The 13,437-nt window shown below is 36.8% G+C and overlaps 1 protein-coding gene across 3 annotated transcripts in view; it reads left to right on the plus strand.

The window, feature by feature from the left end:
- furinb (furin (paired basic amino acid cleaving enzyme) b) overlaps positions 1 to 13,437 on the plus strand; it is a 150,540-nt gene that overhangs the window by 10,480 nt on the left and 126,623 nt on the right. For all 3 annotated transcript variants that reach the window (XM_015028462.1, XM_015028463.1, XM_015028461.1), the window contains one exon: positions 2,091 to 2,370. In XM_015028462.1, coding sequence (XP_014883948.1) covers positions 2,194 to 2,370 — 177 coding nt within the window. In that variant the 5' untranslated portion in view covers positions 2,091 to 2,193. The remainder of the gene's footprint in view (positions 1 to 2,090; positions 2,371 to 13,437) is intronic.

Here is a 13,437-nt window from a genome sequence, read left to right on the forward strand (position 1 = left end):
GTGTAGTTACTAGCTCAGTCTAATTAAACTGCTGAGATATGAATTAGTTAAACTTTTTTTTATTCTCCCTGAGGAGAAGTATTTGAGCTTGAACAAGCTGGTGCCAACTTGTGAATGGTCATATTTGCCTCTGCAAAAAGGCTATAGCAACTTTCTTAGGAATTGGTCAACTTTAATCTGATCTGAAAACTCTTTTTTTTTTAGATTAGCCTATTCTTCTTAACTCACACAGGTGTATATTTTATTACAATCATTTATTGTTTTTAAATAACATTTATTATTATTATTATTATTATTAGTAGTAGTAGTACTAGTAGAAGTAGTAGTAATAATAATACTAGTAGTAGTACATTTGAGACAGTTGTTTTTCTCCCTGTAGATGTGAATCATCCTAGCAGTTTTGCATGACATGTCCTTTGATGCCTCAAATGCATAAACGGCTCAAATATTGTTTTTTTCTGATTTTTTTGTTTTTGTTTTGTTTTTTTCATAGTGGAAGACAATATTTTCCTCCCTGCACAGCCAGCTGATGAGCTCAAGATGACTTAAGAGTGAGGGTAAAGTTTATCTCTCACAAGAGCTGAAAGACAAACACTTCTTTCCTCATCTGCTCACAGAAATCAAGAATTCATAATGTAGGAAAGAAGCATCCGCCCTTCCATCTGGAAATGCTGAGCACATTGGAGATGTAGAGTGAAATCAAATGGAAGCTCTCACAAACAGTCAACAATTAGTAAAACATATTATGCATTCAAAAACATGTTATTTCAAATAAATACAGCTTACTGCACCACTCATCCGGTTGGCTTTTGTGATGGTCTGGTCAACAAATCGGAAAACAACTGTGGAAAATGTGTTTTTTAGGCTCTATGCAGAAGAAAGTAAACAACTTATCCTTGTAGAAAGGACTCTTGCCAAGAGCTACTTCCAAACTCTAGGTTTCAGGCATGTAATGATTATTTTGAATAAAAAGAAAAAAAAAACTTTCAGACATATTGATAGCCAGTTAACTAACCATGAGTTACTACATTAGCAATTAAGATTGTACTTGTAAGAGAGACACATATTTACAGGCATTCAGCCTAGGCAGACTTAACAAGAGGTACTTAAATAAACAAATTCATGCACAGGATGTTCATCTGAGTGTGTAGCTGTCAGTCTGTCAAGGATATTTACAAGGCACCTGGACGAGAGCAGTTACTGTGGGTGTAGGTCAGTCCTGCATGTTTGTGAAAAATAAATAACTAATTATCCAATGTGTTGTGGAAGTGCTGCAGGCCTGCAGCTTGACCAATTTGCTGGCATAATGATGCTTTTTGATGGCATCAGGAATGTTTTGCACTGTCGCTCATTTTTTAACATTGACATAATTTGTTTTGCAGATATCCACAACCTCTTTTTTCTACAGGAATTTCCCCAACTTAACCCCAAAGTCTCTTTAAGGACTTCTTTTATCTGACTCAGAGAACAGCAAATCAAATGACAGCAGAGTAGTCAAAGCCGAACATCTTTTTGTTGGAACTTCTGCTCAAATAGTGATTCTTTTTTTTTAAATCTGACATTTTATTTTACTGTTCGGTTAGAAAATGTTGAACATGACCTTACCAAACCTAATAAGCAATATTCCTGAATATTCAAACGTGAAGAACAGTGTCTGAGTGAATATTTAAATACATTTTCGCCTGGAAGTTCTTTGTCTTTTTTTTTTTTTTTTGCCATTAGCAGTATGAGTTTGCTTGGCGCTGCTGCTGTACTGCAGCAGGATGCTTACTGTATATGATTACCATACATTACCATTTCATGTCTCTGGAACATAAAGCAAAATAGAGAAATAATTTTTGGTTGCGGCAGATTCCTTTTCTGTTCTGATCTAATATTAATATTTTGCATATTTATGAAAGTCTTTCTTTCTCATAGTCTTACAGTGGACAGGAAGTTTCTTAAGGTGAATAATAAGATGTGTGGGTGATCCCCAGTTAGTCTTTGCTTGACTCTGATTGTTATCTGCAGGATTATATTACTGCCCAAGACTGACCCAGTTTGGAAGGCCATGTTTTTATTTATAGCCTGCTCTGTCCTCTCATCTCTAGGCCACTGCTCTACTTTGCTGCTGTAAGGTAGAGCAGCCCAACTCTGCCTGGGAAGCAGCTTCAGACCAACACACAGACCACCCTGTGAAGAGTTCTCCTTTTAATGGATGCCCGGGTGGCTCTGCCGATTGTGTGGACAGGTCTTGTCCTTCTGACAGCCGAGCTGAAGTGGATTGATGCTGCCGAGATTTTCACCAACACATGGGCTGTCCAGATCAATGGGGGCCCTGGGGAGGCTGACCGCATCGCCAGGGAGCATGGTTTCATCAACCAAGGCAATGTAAGTTTTGCTCATGCCACAATACTTTTTTTTTTTCTAGGTAGTTGCACAGTGAATGCTCTGTGTGGAAGTGTCTGCAGTAATCTGTCTTATATGCACACCCAGCAGCACAGGTGCATATCAATTAAGAAGAAGTTCATTCATAATTCATTTCAGTAATTCAGTTCAAACGGTGGAACTGTTATTTTAATGGGATTGTTACACACAGAGTGATATGTCTGAAATATTTGGATGCTTTTGGCTTACAGCTACAAAAACCCAAAAATCTCTCCCTTATAAAAATAAAAATGTGCAAAAGATGGAAAAAAAGGCACTCTTAATACAAAATTGATATGCGCTACACCATCAAAACTGGAGACAATTCAACAGTTTTCCAGCAAACTTTCATTGATACCCTGCACACTGTCTGCTAAGAGAACTGTAGACAAACACAATAATGGAAAATTGAGTGGAAGGATGAAAAAAATTAAAAAAAAGATACACAGCCAAGAGTTTGGGGATGTTTTGAGGGGAATGGATTGTAGCTGAAGGTAGTGCTTTAGGAGTAAACACACACAAACATGGACTACCACTGTTGCAGTCCTGGTTTTTGGCAATTTCTGAACTGGAAACCATTTTGAAAGCATCTCACCAGGGATAAAGAGAAACATGACTGCTACTTTTGTTCAGTGGTCTTTTCAAATAAAAGTTAATTTTGAAATCAAGCTCCCAGCATCTGGAGGAAGAGCGGAGAGGCACAGAATTTCAGATACAGTGTAAAGTTTCCACAGTCAATGGTGATTTGGGTTGCCATGTCATCACCTCATGTTGGTCCACTGCATGTTATCAAGTCAAAATTATCTACCAGAAAATTTTAAAACACTTCATGCTTCTTCTGTGCAAGCATGGTTCATGGAGATGCTCATTCATATTCCATTGGGTTTTTGGCAGCTGCCCACACTGTCAGAAGTGCCATTACCTGATTTAGGCAAAAGGAGGATAAGAGACACCAGACCCAACATTGCAGACCAGCTGAAGGTCATTAATAAAGCTTCCCCTCAGCTGAGCCTCAGGTTGATTGCCACCATACCACACCACACAGACCCAATAATTAATGCCATATCCATAAAAAAATATGAACAATGTCTTGAAAGGCTTCATAGGTGTTCTAAATTTCATGTTCTGGATTAAATTATGTAAATCACGTAAGTTATTTTCCCATAACAGTCTAATTTATTGAGATCCTCTGGTATTGCTTGTGATAAAGCCATCAATTTAAACAATGAGAGGTTTCTTTACCACACTTGCTGAACATGAAAAGTTGAACATCAGAGAGTGTAGTACGAAAACCTCCAGGCTGTTCTGCTCCATTGTTCTGCGCATTGCTGAAGTGTAACCTCTTGACGTTCTTGCGAGCTTAACTGGAGCGTACCTGACTCACTAACTCTTCACGACTGTGCTTACAAAACAAAGACACAGATAATTGTGTTGTTCAGAGTTGGAAGGAAGAATTTTAGGTTTGTTGGGAGTAAACATGGTTAAATTTTATTCAGAGCACTTTAACCTCTCTCTCTGTTGTTTTTTAGGCGATTCTAATTAATTAAAATTGATGTGTCACAGTTTTTCGAAACACTACAGAAACACAATTGCCAGGATAGGTGAAGATGCTGAGGGAGAAGCGGTTCTCTCAGTGGCATGTTATTAAATTCACTTGAATATCAAAATGCTCCCAAAGCTAAACTTTTCACATATTTGTGCTCAGTACTCAGTTGCTGTTTGGCTTCCACCTCCCTTGTTGCTCTTCTCGAGACTTAAGTTCATTTGCATGCGTCTCTGCGGAGCTGCCTGAGTGCTACATACACCAGTGAACAGACTTCTGCGTTTTAAGAATAAGAAAGGATGCAGCATTCCCTCCTCTACCTACCTCAGCTAAAGAGGATTTTCCGACAAACAGCCTTGAAAAATGTATTTTTGCTCAGATTATCTTATTTATTATGTGAAGGTTATTCTTGGGTGTTTTAATCTCCTGATCCCTTTCCAAGCAGTTTCCATAATGACTAATGACAGATTGGACATGAAGAAATGTGTGTCAGTCGTAAAACGTTCTCTTTTCCTCTTAAGTGTTAAGGTATTTACCCAAGATTTGACAAAAAGTGATTTTTTTTCTTCTGTCAAATTCTTAAATTTATTTCCAATTGATCACTGCAGAGTTATTTTAGTCTTAAAGTTCACTGTAGAGTTAAAGAAAAGTTATAATAATGCTACAATCTTATTGAATAAGATTATCTGGCATGCTGAGGTTTCTTCACCCACGTTGCAAAAGTACATTCCAGACCCCATGCTAAAGAGAAAAAAATATCTATGAACTATAAAACCCCACACAATTCTTGTTTATTTCTATGCTCTTCTCGTATAATCACTTTACATACAAACAATAAATTTCTCTGTTTATTTATTGAGCCCCTCTCTTCTGCCCATTTTCTATGAGATTATTTATTTTTTCTTCTTGGTTAATTAGTGATGTTTTAAGATGATCCGCTATTTCTGAATCACAAAGAACTTACTCATTCCACCCCGGCTAGACATCAAGGACCTTTCATCTTGGATGCCTCATTTCTGTTTGCTCTTATCTTAAAGTATTTGCCATACAGGAGAAACCAAATAAGTAGATTTTAGTATCTAGTTCCTAAGTGGGATGAACAGATTTATAGACTGTGTGCATTTCTTGTACTCTGGGTATTGGAAGGTTATATGGGGGTACGGGTTAGGTGAGGATTTTGTAGAGCTGCGTGCTTAGAGGGGAAATGGCTTCTTTATTTTCCCATCATCTTTGATGCTTGTTCTGAAAGACACTTGAGGAGAGAAAAGAGGCTGATGTATAATGAGAAGGTAAAGGGATTTTTATCACTAATGTGATTATGGGATCACAGTTTTCACTGATTATTTGTTCACAGTAGTTCCTAAAAATATGTAATATTTTGTAATTATAATTTGTTTTGTTTTTTTCTCGGTGTGTCCCTCTGTATCCACAGAAAGTGTCATTATGTTTTGGCCTAATTTCCCTCAAATGGATTTCGGGGGACATAAAGTATGTTCGCTTCATCCCAGGAATCGGGTTTAAATGCCATCGAGACAACCTACTGGCCAGGAGCATTTAACAAGTTCTCACAGAACATCATTATATCAGTTTCCTTGTAGTATGATCAATATTTATTTATTTTTTTATTAGTTTGTTGTGTTTGTGTAGGAGTTCTAAGACGGACCAGAGTTTACAGTGAAATGTCATGTTGCGCTCTTGGTGAGCTGAGTCAGAATCGTTGTTTTCGTGAGAATGGGCATGTTCTGTGGGCGTTGACTGACTGAATCACTGGAGTCGACGTCTATCAGAGCCTTTTTTAAATCTCTTCATCACTCTGCCTCTTTTTCACCCCTTAACATCTTGATTCACGGGTCTCTTTCTATTTATAGCCGTAGTGTCTTATATTCATACCTCTTGAGCCCTTTCAAATTTTGTCACCCTACAAACATCGACTTCTGGAAACAGTACAGAAATGTGTTATGGGATGATAAAGTAACATGGACTTGATTGGTTTTTTGTTGTGTTTTTTTTTCACAGATGAAACTTTGAAAAGAGTGACCTGCATTTGTATTCAGTACTTTGTAGAGCTGCCTTTCGCTGCAAGAGCAGATGCAATTATTTTGATGCATGTCTCTATCAATTTTGAACATCCAGAAAATGGATCAAGCTTAGTCAAACTGGATCAACACCATTCATTAACAGCAATTATTAGAGACCCTCCATGAACTGGCCATTCTTGAACTATCAACTTGCCACAAATGTTCACTTAGATTAAATTTTTGTTTCTTTATTGGACCATAATAATATATGGATCCAAGCATTTATCTAAGCTGTTCTATTTTAGCTCTGGATATAGGATCATTGGCCTGTTCTGTGCTGACAGAAGCACATGTGGGACTAAATTAAGCTTTAGACAAATGTGGAGGGTTGTTCTTTGGGAAGGGATTTATTTTGTCCTATAGAATCAGCTTTCTAAAGAGAATCTATGTGAGTCTTTTTTTTTTTGTAAATTGTGTTAAGAGATCCATTCTTACTGAGCTGTGGGGAATAAATACAAAGACGCATACTTTAATTTCAAATCAGAAAAGAGGCAATTCAACCTTGTGGGTGTTTTTATATGATTTAATTAACATATAAATTAGCTGACATAAAATGATGGTGAATAAATGTAAGTTGCTTTTCTTACAAATATGTTTTTTTTTTATCAGATATAATTTCAACTAGTTGCACCTTCATTTGATAGATCATTTTCTGTGGAAAGAAAAAAGCAATTTAAGCTGTAAAAAGTACAGCTTTCTATCAGCATCACCTCATGTAGTAACGGTCAAGGATTTAACAGCGCTCTCTGTTTCCATGTGACCCGACCGCTATTTTCTCTCCAGTGGATACCTGTGCAGAGATTCATGTTCTTCAACTTGCAAACTCTCCTCTTGCTCATATAAACCATCATTACTCATCCAGTGTTTTGCAGCATACTGACTAGCAATGCTTCCATCTGCAGAATTTGTTGTTCTCTGTTTCAGACATGACTCTGAAGCTAAAAAAGAGAATACTGCTCTGAAGAAAAGCCGTGCAGTTTTGCCGTGCAGTTTTGCCGGAGGCAGCGATGAATTTCAAGAGACAGAGTTTGCTGAAGTGCTAATGCATTATAATGGTGCTAAGAGAATAATGTAAAAATGGTAATACAAGATAGCCCACGCCGTAGCACGGCTACAGTAATGCAGGTTATTCTATCAGATGTAACTGTTTATTCATTCTTTTTTTTCTCCTGTTTTTTTCTCTCCTGCCTTCACAAAAGATAACATAAAGTGAAAGTTTTACATTTATTCAAATTATTCTTCTCCAATGTGTGAAGTTTGTCCTATTCTAAGCAAATCGTGAATCTTCTTGGTCTCGGTTTTAGTGCCTATAACCTTTTAGGTGATAAGTAAAATGAAGCTTGAGTGAAATAGGGTGGAGATGATATAATTCTGCAACTGGATCCTAAATTTTGTCTCACCATTAATATAAAAAAAGATCAAACTGACATTAAATACCAGGTGCTACTTTCAATACATTTAACAGTAATCAACTGCTTCTTAAGCACTGCATCTTAAAACTTTGCTCTGTTTTTCACTATCTAAATTAGCTGAAATAAATAGTGTAATTATGTGAAGTGACTGTGTTTATTGTTAATTAAAAAAATTATACTCATGTTCCTACTCTGGGATTGACAGGTCATGGCCTATTTTATTTTTTCTCGCTGCATCGCTTCCTTCCAATTATCATTAAATCTTTTATCGAGCCAGCTGTTTTTTTTTTTTTTTATTCAAGACAAAATATGCCTTATAAATACAGACTGAACAACTAATGAAACAGCAGATCAAAAGATAAACATCATGATTATTACATGTAATGTCAGTTAGAGCTTCAGCAGTTTTGTTTTTGTTCTTAGGCTTGCATATTGAATAGAGAAATAAAAAATACAACAATTGCAGTGCTTAAATAAAGGAAGCTTGAGTGAAAGTTGTTTTTTTTTTTTGTTTTGTTTTTTTGTTTTTTTTTTACAAGTCTCATCCAAAAACTTTTTAGTTGGTGTAAATAATAACTGAAAGAAATTACTTTTTAATCTTAAAAGCAACTACAACAAAGACGACATAGAAAATGTTACATGTTTAAATGTTTCATGTATGCTTATGCTCATGTTAAATTTAGAGCCAGCAGAACGGAGTGGGGAAGACTGGAGAGGTGTGTATTGCTGGAAAAGAAAACCTCAGAGATGCAGACAGGGTGTTTTGGAAAGTAAGATAAGGATGGCTTTTACCCTATATGAAATATTCTACAGGTGGAGAGTTAGAAACATCAAAGAACTTTTGATTTTTGGGGCACTCAAAGTGCAGTGCAAAAAAAAAGTTTGGATGATTCTACCGAGCAAGTCTGAACTCTTGCAAAAACTATTGTTAGTGAACACCTGCTATCACTAGTGGTGTGCCACATCATCTCATTTACGGTAACACTGGTGGACTTTTTGACACAGGTGAACAAATTAATATTGCAATATCAAATTATGATGTCACTTAACTTAACCTGTGCAGCTCGATGCGCAATGTGGTCCACGCTCCTTTACGGGTTCTTTACCCAGCACCATAAAAATAAACAACAAGCTGATCAGCTGGTCCACAGTCGTACCTGCTGTTAGGCGGAGCTCTTCCATACTCGTATCAGAAATGGAATTCTTGGATAGAAAGTCATCATTTTTAAATCTAAATCTGCCTGAGGCTTAAATATCATTGGTCTTAACTACATCACTGTAAAATTAGCAGTGTACATCATTTGTAAAGATGTCTGCTATTGCATTACATTTAGTTTAATTTAAAGAGGTTCTTTCTGACCAATCATGTTTTTATTCTCTTGTAAAATGCAAATGTTTTTGGTCATATTAGATTTGTTCTAAGGTTAAAATAAATTCCACTGTGTTCAAGACTTCATAGCATCACTCTTGGTTGCCATGGAAAAAATTGGCAGCATAATATTTCTAGCAGCTTTTCTCCAGTGCTAGAGGGAAGGTGTCACTTTTTTGCCGATACAAATCATCTCAACATCCCAACACCACAGTAACTTCCCATTAGAGATGCAGATTATTTTAACACCTATATAAGATTGTCGTTGCATGTCAGCTGTATTTTAGAGAAGCTGAAACTTTGCACATAGTTTTTTCCATCTTTCATTATTTACATATACTCAATGCTTCTTTGATGTTTCATCTTTTAATTATCAAAGCCATGAAATAATCCTGCTTTGCATTAATCTAATTTCCCTTTGTTGCTTTTTGCAATTCATCTACCCGGATACTTCCTTTATTATTATGTCCATGACTGAAGAATACACCGTCATCACCGAACACATCAGGCTTACACGGAAGAGCCTTTTAGGTCGTTCCAAAATGTATCATAGAAATGGAGTGTCCACTGAAAGCCACAGAAACTATTACTTAAAGGGTTCCGACAAATTGTGTTTGTGTTTTGACCTATGAAATCCAAGTTATACGTGCTTCTTATTCTCATGGCTTTAGGAAAAGTCTGAATTTCTGCAAATAGATGTTTAGAAGAAAGGCGCTGAAATGGTTTCTGAATGAGGGAAAGAGCAGTGGGAACAAATAAGGAGTTGGAAAAATGGTAGGCTGCTCTGTGTGCCTCTGAGATATGGGACCAGTGGTGTGTGTGTATGTGTGTGTGTGTGTATTCTCTGCTTTTATTCAAGTCTTTTCAGGAAGATTTTTGTAGAGCTGCTCCCATTTCTAATCTTGCTATTATTTACCATGGATGGATTTGAGTATATTGAGGATGGATGTTTGTTGTATTAGGCCTTTGCCTCTGCTCAGAGTTAAGAATGTAATTCCTCCTCAACCACACTGGTCTCTTGGCTAGCTCGCGCATTTTCACTGACAAAAATGTTCTTGGTAAAATGGTAAAATTTAGTATGTGTAAATATACCAATAAAAGATGTTCTTAGATTTTAGCTGCACCTCAGAGCATTTGCCTTTAATTATATTATTTATTCTCTTCTGCAGTTCAGTCTTCTGAGAAATCCACTCAGAACTATGCCTACATTTTTTCCTTACCGCCTTGCCACAAGCCAGTGTTTTTTCAGCTGTCAACATACAAGAGGAGAAAAGTGGAAAAGATTGAACAAAAGAATTTCTCCTTCTCTGTGTTTCTTCAAAACAAGAGTCCTTGTGTTCTGTGTTCTTGACATAATCAGATTCATGGTTTCTTGAACTTCTGTGTGTTTGGTGCTTTTCTCTGAATAGGGGTGTTATTTCTCTTGCGGGTTCAGATCCAAAAATATGGGCTACATTCAAATATCTGCAGAAAGTCCAACCCTAAATGACAGGTAAATTAGTATAGTTGGGAATTTTTACTATCTCCTGATTCAGTTCAGATTTTTGGGACCACGATGTGATTGAAAATTAATTTTTGATTCATTATTCATAATAATTCCTGTTTTAACCTATAAGTGTGCTAAGAATCCTCATGATCTAGTCCAGTCTGCTTTGCAAAGCAGAATAACAAGAGTAAACATTACAGTGTCTTTTTCATGTTTGTTAGGTTTTAAGCAACAGTCTATTATGCAGGATTTCAGAAAGAAATCATTATGTCAGTGTCAGTGTTAAATACTGACTGATAAACAGAAAATTGTGCTTTTCTCACGTTATTAACCTGTCATTCACGAGAGGACCCAAAGTTGGGTCCTCTCGTGACAGGTTAACCTGTCATTGTGAATGACAACCTGTGAATGACAGGTTAAACTAAAAATTATAACAAGAAAAGGAACCTATTAGGTTGCTGAATATAAAAATAAAAGATGAGAAGAATAAAATAATGTGAAACACTTAATCGCCCATGAATAGAGAGATGTTTATACACTGTCTGTGAGAAGGACTGTGAGATTTACTTGCCACTCTATGTCAACTAAGTGGACAGAAACTGTGAGATAGGTCTCTGCTGTCAGGGCAGTCTGGAATCAGTAGTGAGAGCGACACTGTGCTGTTTGTCATGCTTTTCATTTCAGCTCCTTCTTGTTGTAGCGCCCCTCTAAATGAGTGGTTATGGTTGCTCTAGAAGAAATGTTAATGCACTTCATGGAGCAAAGTTTTAACTCATAACAGCCCTCAAAATCAACCGTGCTTATTCGCATAATACTATACCAGAATCCATGGATGATGAGCCTTACAAAGGGATTATTGAGTGATGATTGGCTGAGGTAGAGGGAGGATTGGGTGTGAGTTGGCTGCAGTGGAGACAAAGCAATTGGATGGTGCAGGTAGGCTGGAGAGAGTCTCCCAGTTTGGATTTATGCCTAGGCTTTATAACAGTAGTGACTTAAAATACATTTTTACCTTCATTTTTATCTATGCCCAGTGGACTTGACATGGCAGATAAATTATGCTAGTACATGAAGTTAGAATTCATTTTGAAAGGTAAACCAACAAATCCTTAATAGATGAAGGAATCAATATGACAATATTATCCTATTTAAGATGAAAAATGTAATGCTCCCTCATGATTTTTACATGTACATTCTGTGCAAGAGACCACTTGTTTACATAATGAGACTTTTCATGATGCATCACAAGATCAGAGAACAAGGCAGATATGTGATAGTTTTAGCCTTTTTTTCCAATAAATATTTATTTTAGTGTTATTTTAACCCTCTGAACTGATGGACATGTAATCACAGTTTATCCTGCCGCTTTTTCTTATTGATGTGTGCTATGTATGCCATGTTTCCAAAATGGAGATGCGCATGAACCTACACAATTGTAGACTTATTCAAACAAGGTCTGCACCATAGCTTAACGTGAGATGCTGTTCACCAGGGCAACACCAAGCACAAATGAGATATAGCAATTTAATGCAGCAGAATGAGGCAATACAAACTTCAAACAGTAAGTAAAGCTCTTGGTTTTTAATTTATTCTAACTATTATAAAAAGCTAAAACAACAAAGATCTCAAAGCCAGAAAAAGAATATCCATCATTCCACGTTTTTCTTTCCTGATTGCCTGGACCCCATATAGTTTGGAGGTATGTTTTTTGTCTCACCATCTCGTGGTGCCTTCTGTTCTCACAACTCCATGCTTCACATTCGGAACCACAACAAAGCTGTTTGAACTCATGAACACCAAAGATGTTCAAAAGAATGTGCGGACAACTTGGATCAGACTTTTTCCACAGTTGTTGTTCACATATGTACGTCCCAGCAGGAGATATTTTGCTGGAGATGAGCTCACTCTCTCTCAGCATGAAGCACAAGGGAAGGGGTTGCAGGGGAGCTTTTATCTAGAGCGCACAGGATATGATGCAAAAGCACAGTGTGGAAATTCCTGCACTTAAAAGGCATCAATAATGATGGATGAGCCTCCCTGATAACTTCCTTTTGTGCTGATTTCAATACAGCGGGAATTGGGCGAGTATGTGAATGAATACACAATATCAAAAAGCGAAGAAAACAACTCACAGGTCAGCAAAAAAAAAACAAAAAAAAAACAAAACAAATAGAGTATGAACCAGCAACTTCTATCCTTGCATACACCTGCATTTTCCCTTGCTCGCAGTAAACGCTACGTAAGATTTGCTGCTTAGTTGCACATTTTTGCACGAACTGATTTACCAAGTACAGTATTTTATTTGAGGCCTGGATGGAAAAAGAACCAAAGCCCTTTAACATTTGGCACTTACTTCTTATTTTTAGCCTTGTAAGTTCTTCAGGAGTAGAGAATCCCAATCGTTGTGGAAACTAGTAGAAATGAAAAGGTGCATGTCACATAGTTCAATGATAAACAGAGCTACACCAGTCTTCCAAAGTTTTTTCTGACTAATACAAATTTCTGTTTTTTCTTTTTTAGTCTGAGTCAGTGATTTTTCATTTTGATCAGTTCTGTGTTTGTTTTATGTTTTTTTTTTTTTTTAAATATGCTGTGGGTTGTATGTGTAGATCAAACCATTGTTGTTTTGAATTTTACAAGTAATTCAGAGCTGATCAGGGAACATTGGTCAGTTCATTTATCTGGTTGATAAATTGCTGCATCCCTTTTACTGTGATGTCTAGATTGTTCTATTCCAAAATGTTATCATTATGTAGGGCTGGGCAATATATCGAGTATACTCGATGTACCGCGATAATTTCAATTTACGATAGTTAAAATGGCTATAACCAACTACCGAGTATACATTGTTGTTCAAATAAACTTTCGCCGTCAAATTCACTGTGAGTATGAGTATGGTTTATCCGACACCCTATGAATGCATCACTAGTCCCTCCCCCCTCCCAACCTGAAAATTTTCTACCAATCACGCTGCGCGGAGAAGACAAACAACGGTTACATCGAGAGTTTGAGGCAAGCCGCATAAACTGAAGAGGAGTCAGATGAACTAGTCTAGTTCCGAAGAGAAACAGCGCTGGATCAATAATTTGGCAGTAGCTTGGATTTTTGTATATGGAGGATGTCGAACAAAATGAAGTAATTTG

The sequence above is a fragment of the Poecilia latipinna genome, unplaced genomic scaffold (assembly GCF_001443285.1).
Source record: "Poecilia latipinna isolate Pla-1442-1.1 unplaced genomic scaffold, P_latipinna-1.0 Scaffold125, whole genome shotgun sequence".
Classification (NCBI taxonomy): Eukaryota; Metazoa; Chordata; class Actinopteri; order Cyprinodontiformes; family Poeciliidae; genus Poecilia; species Poecilia latipinna.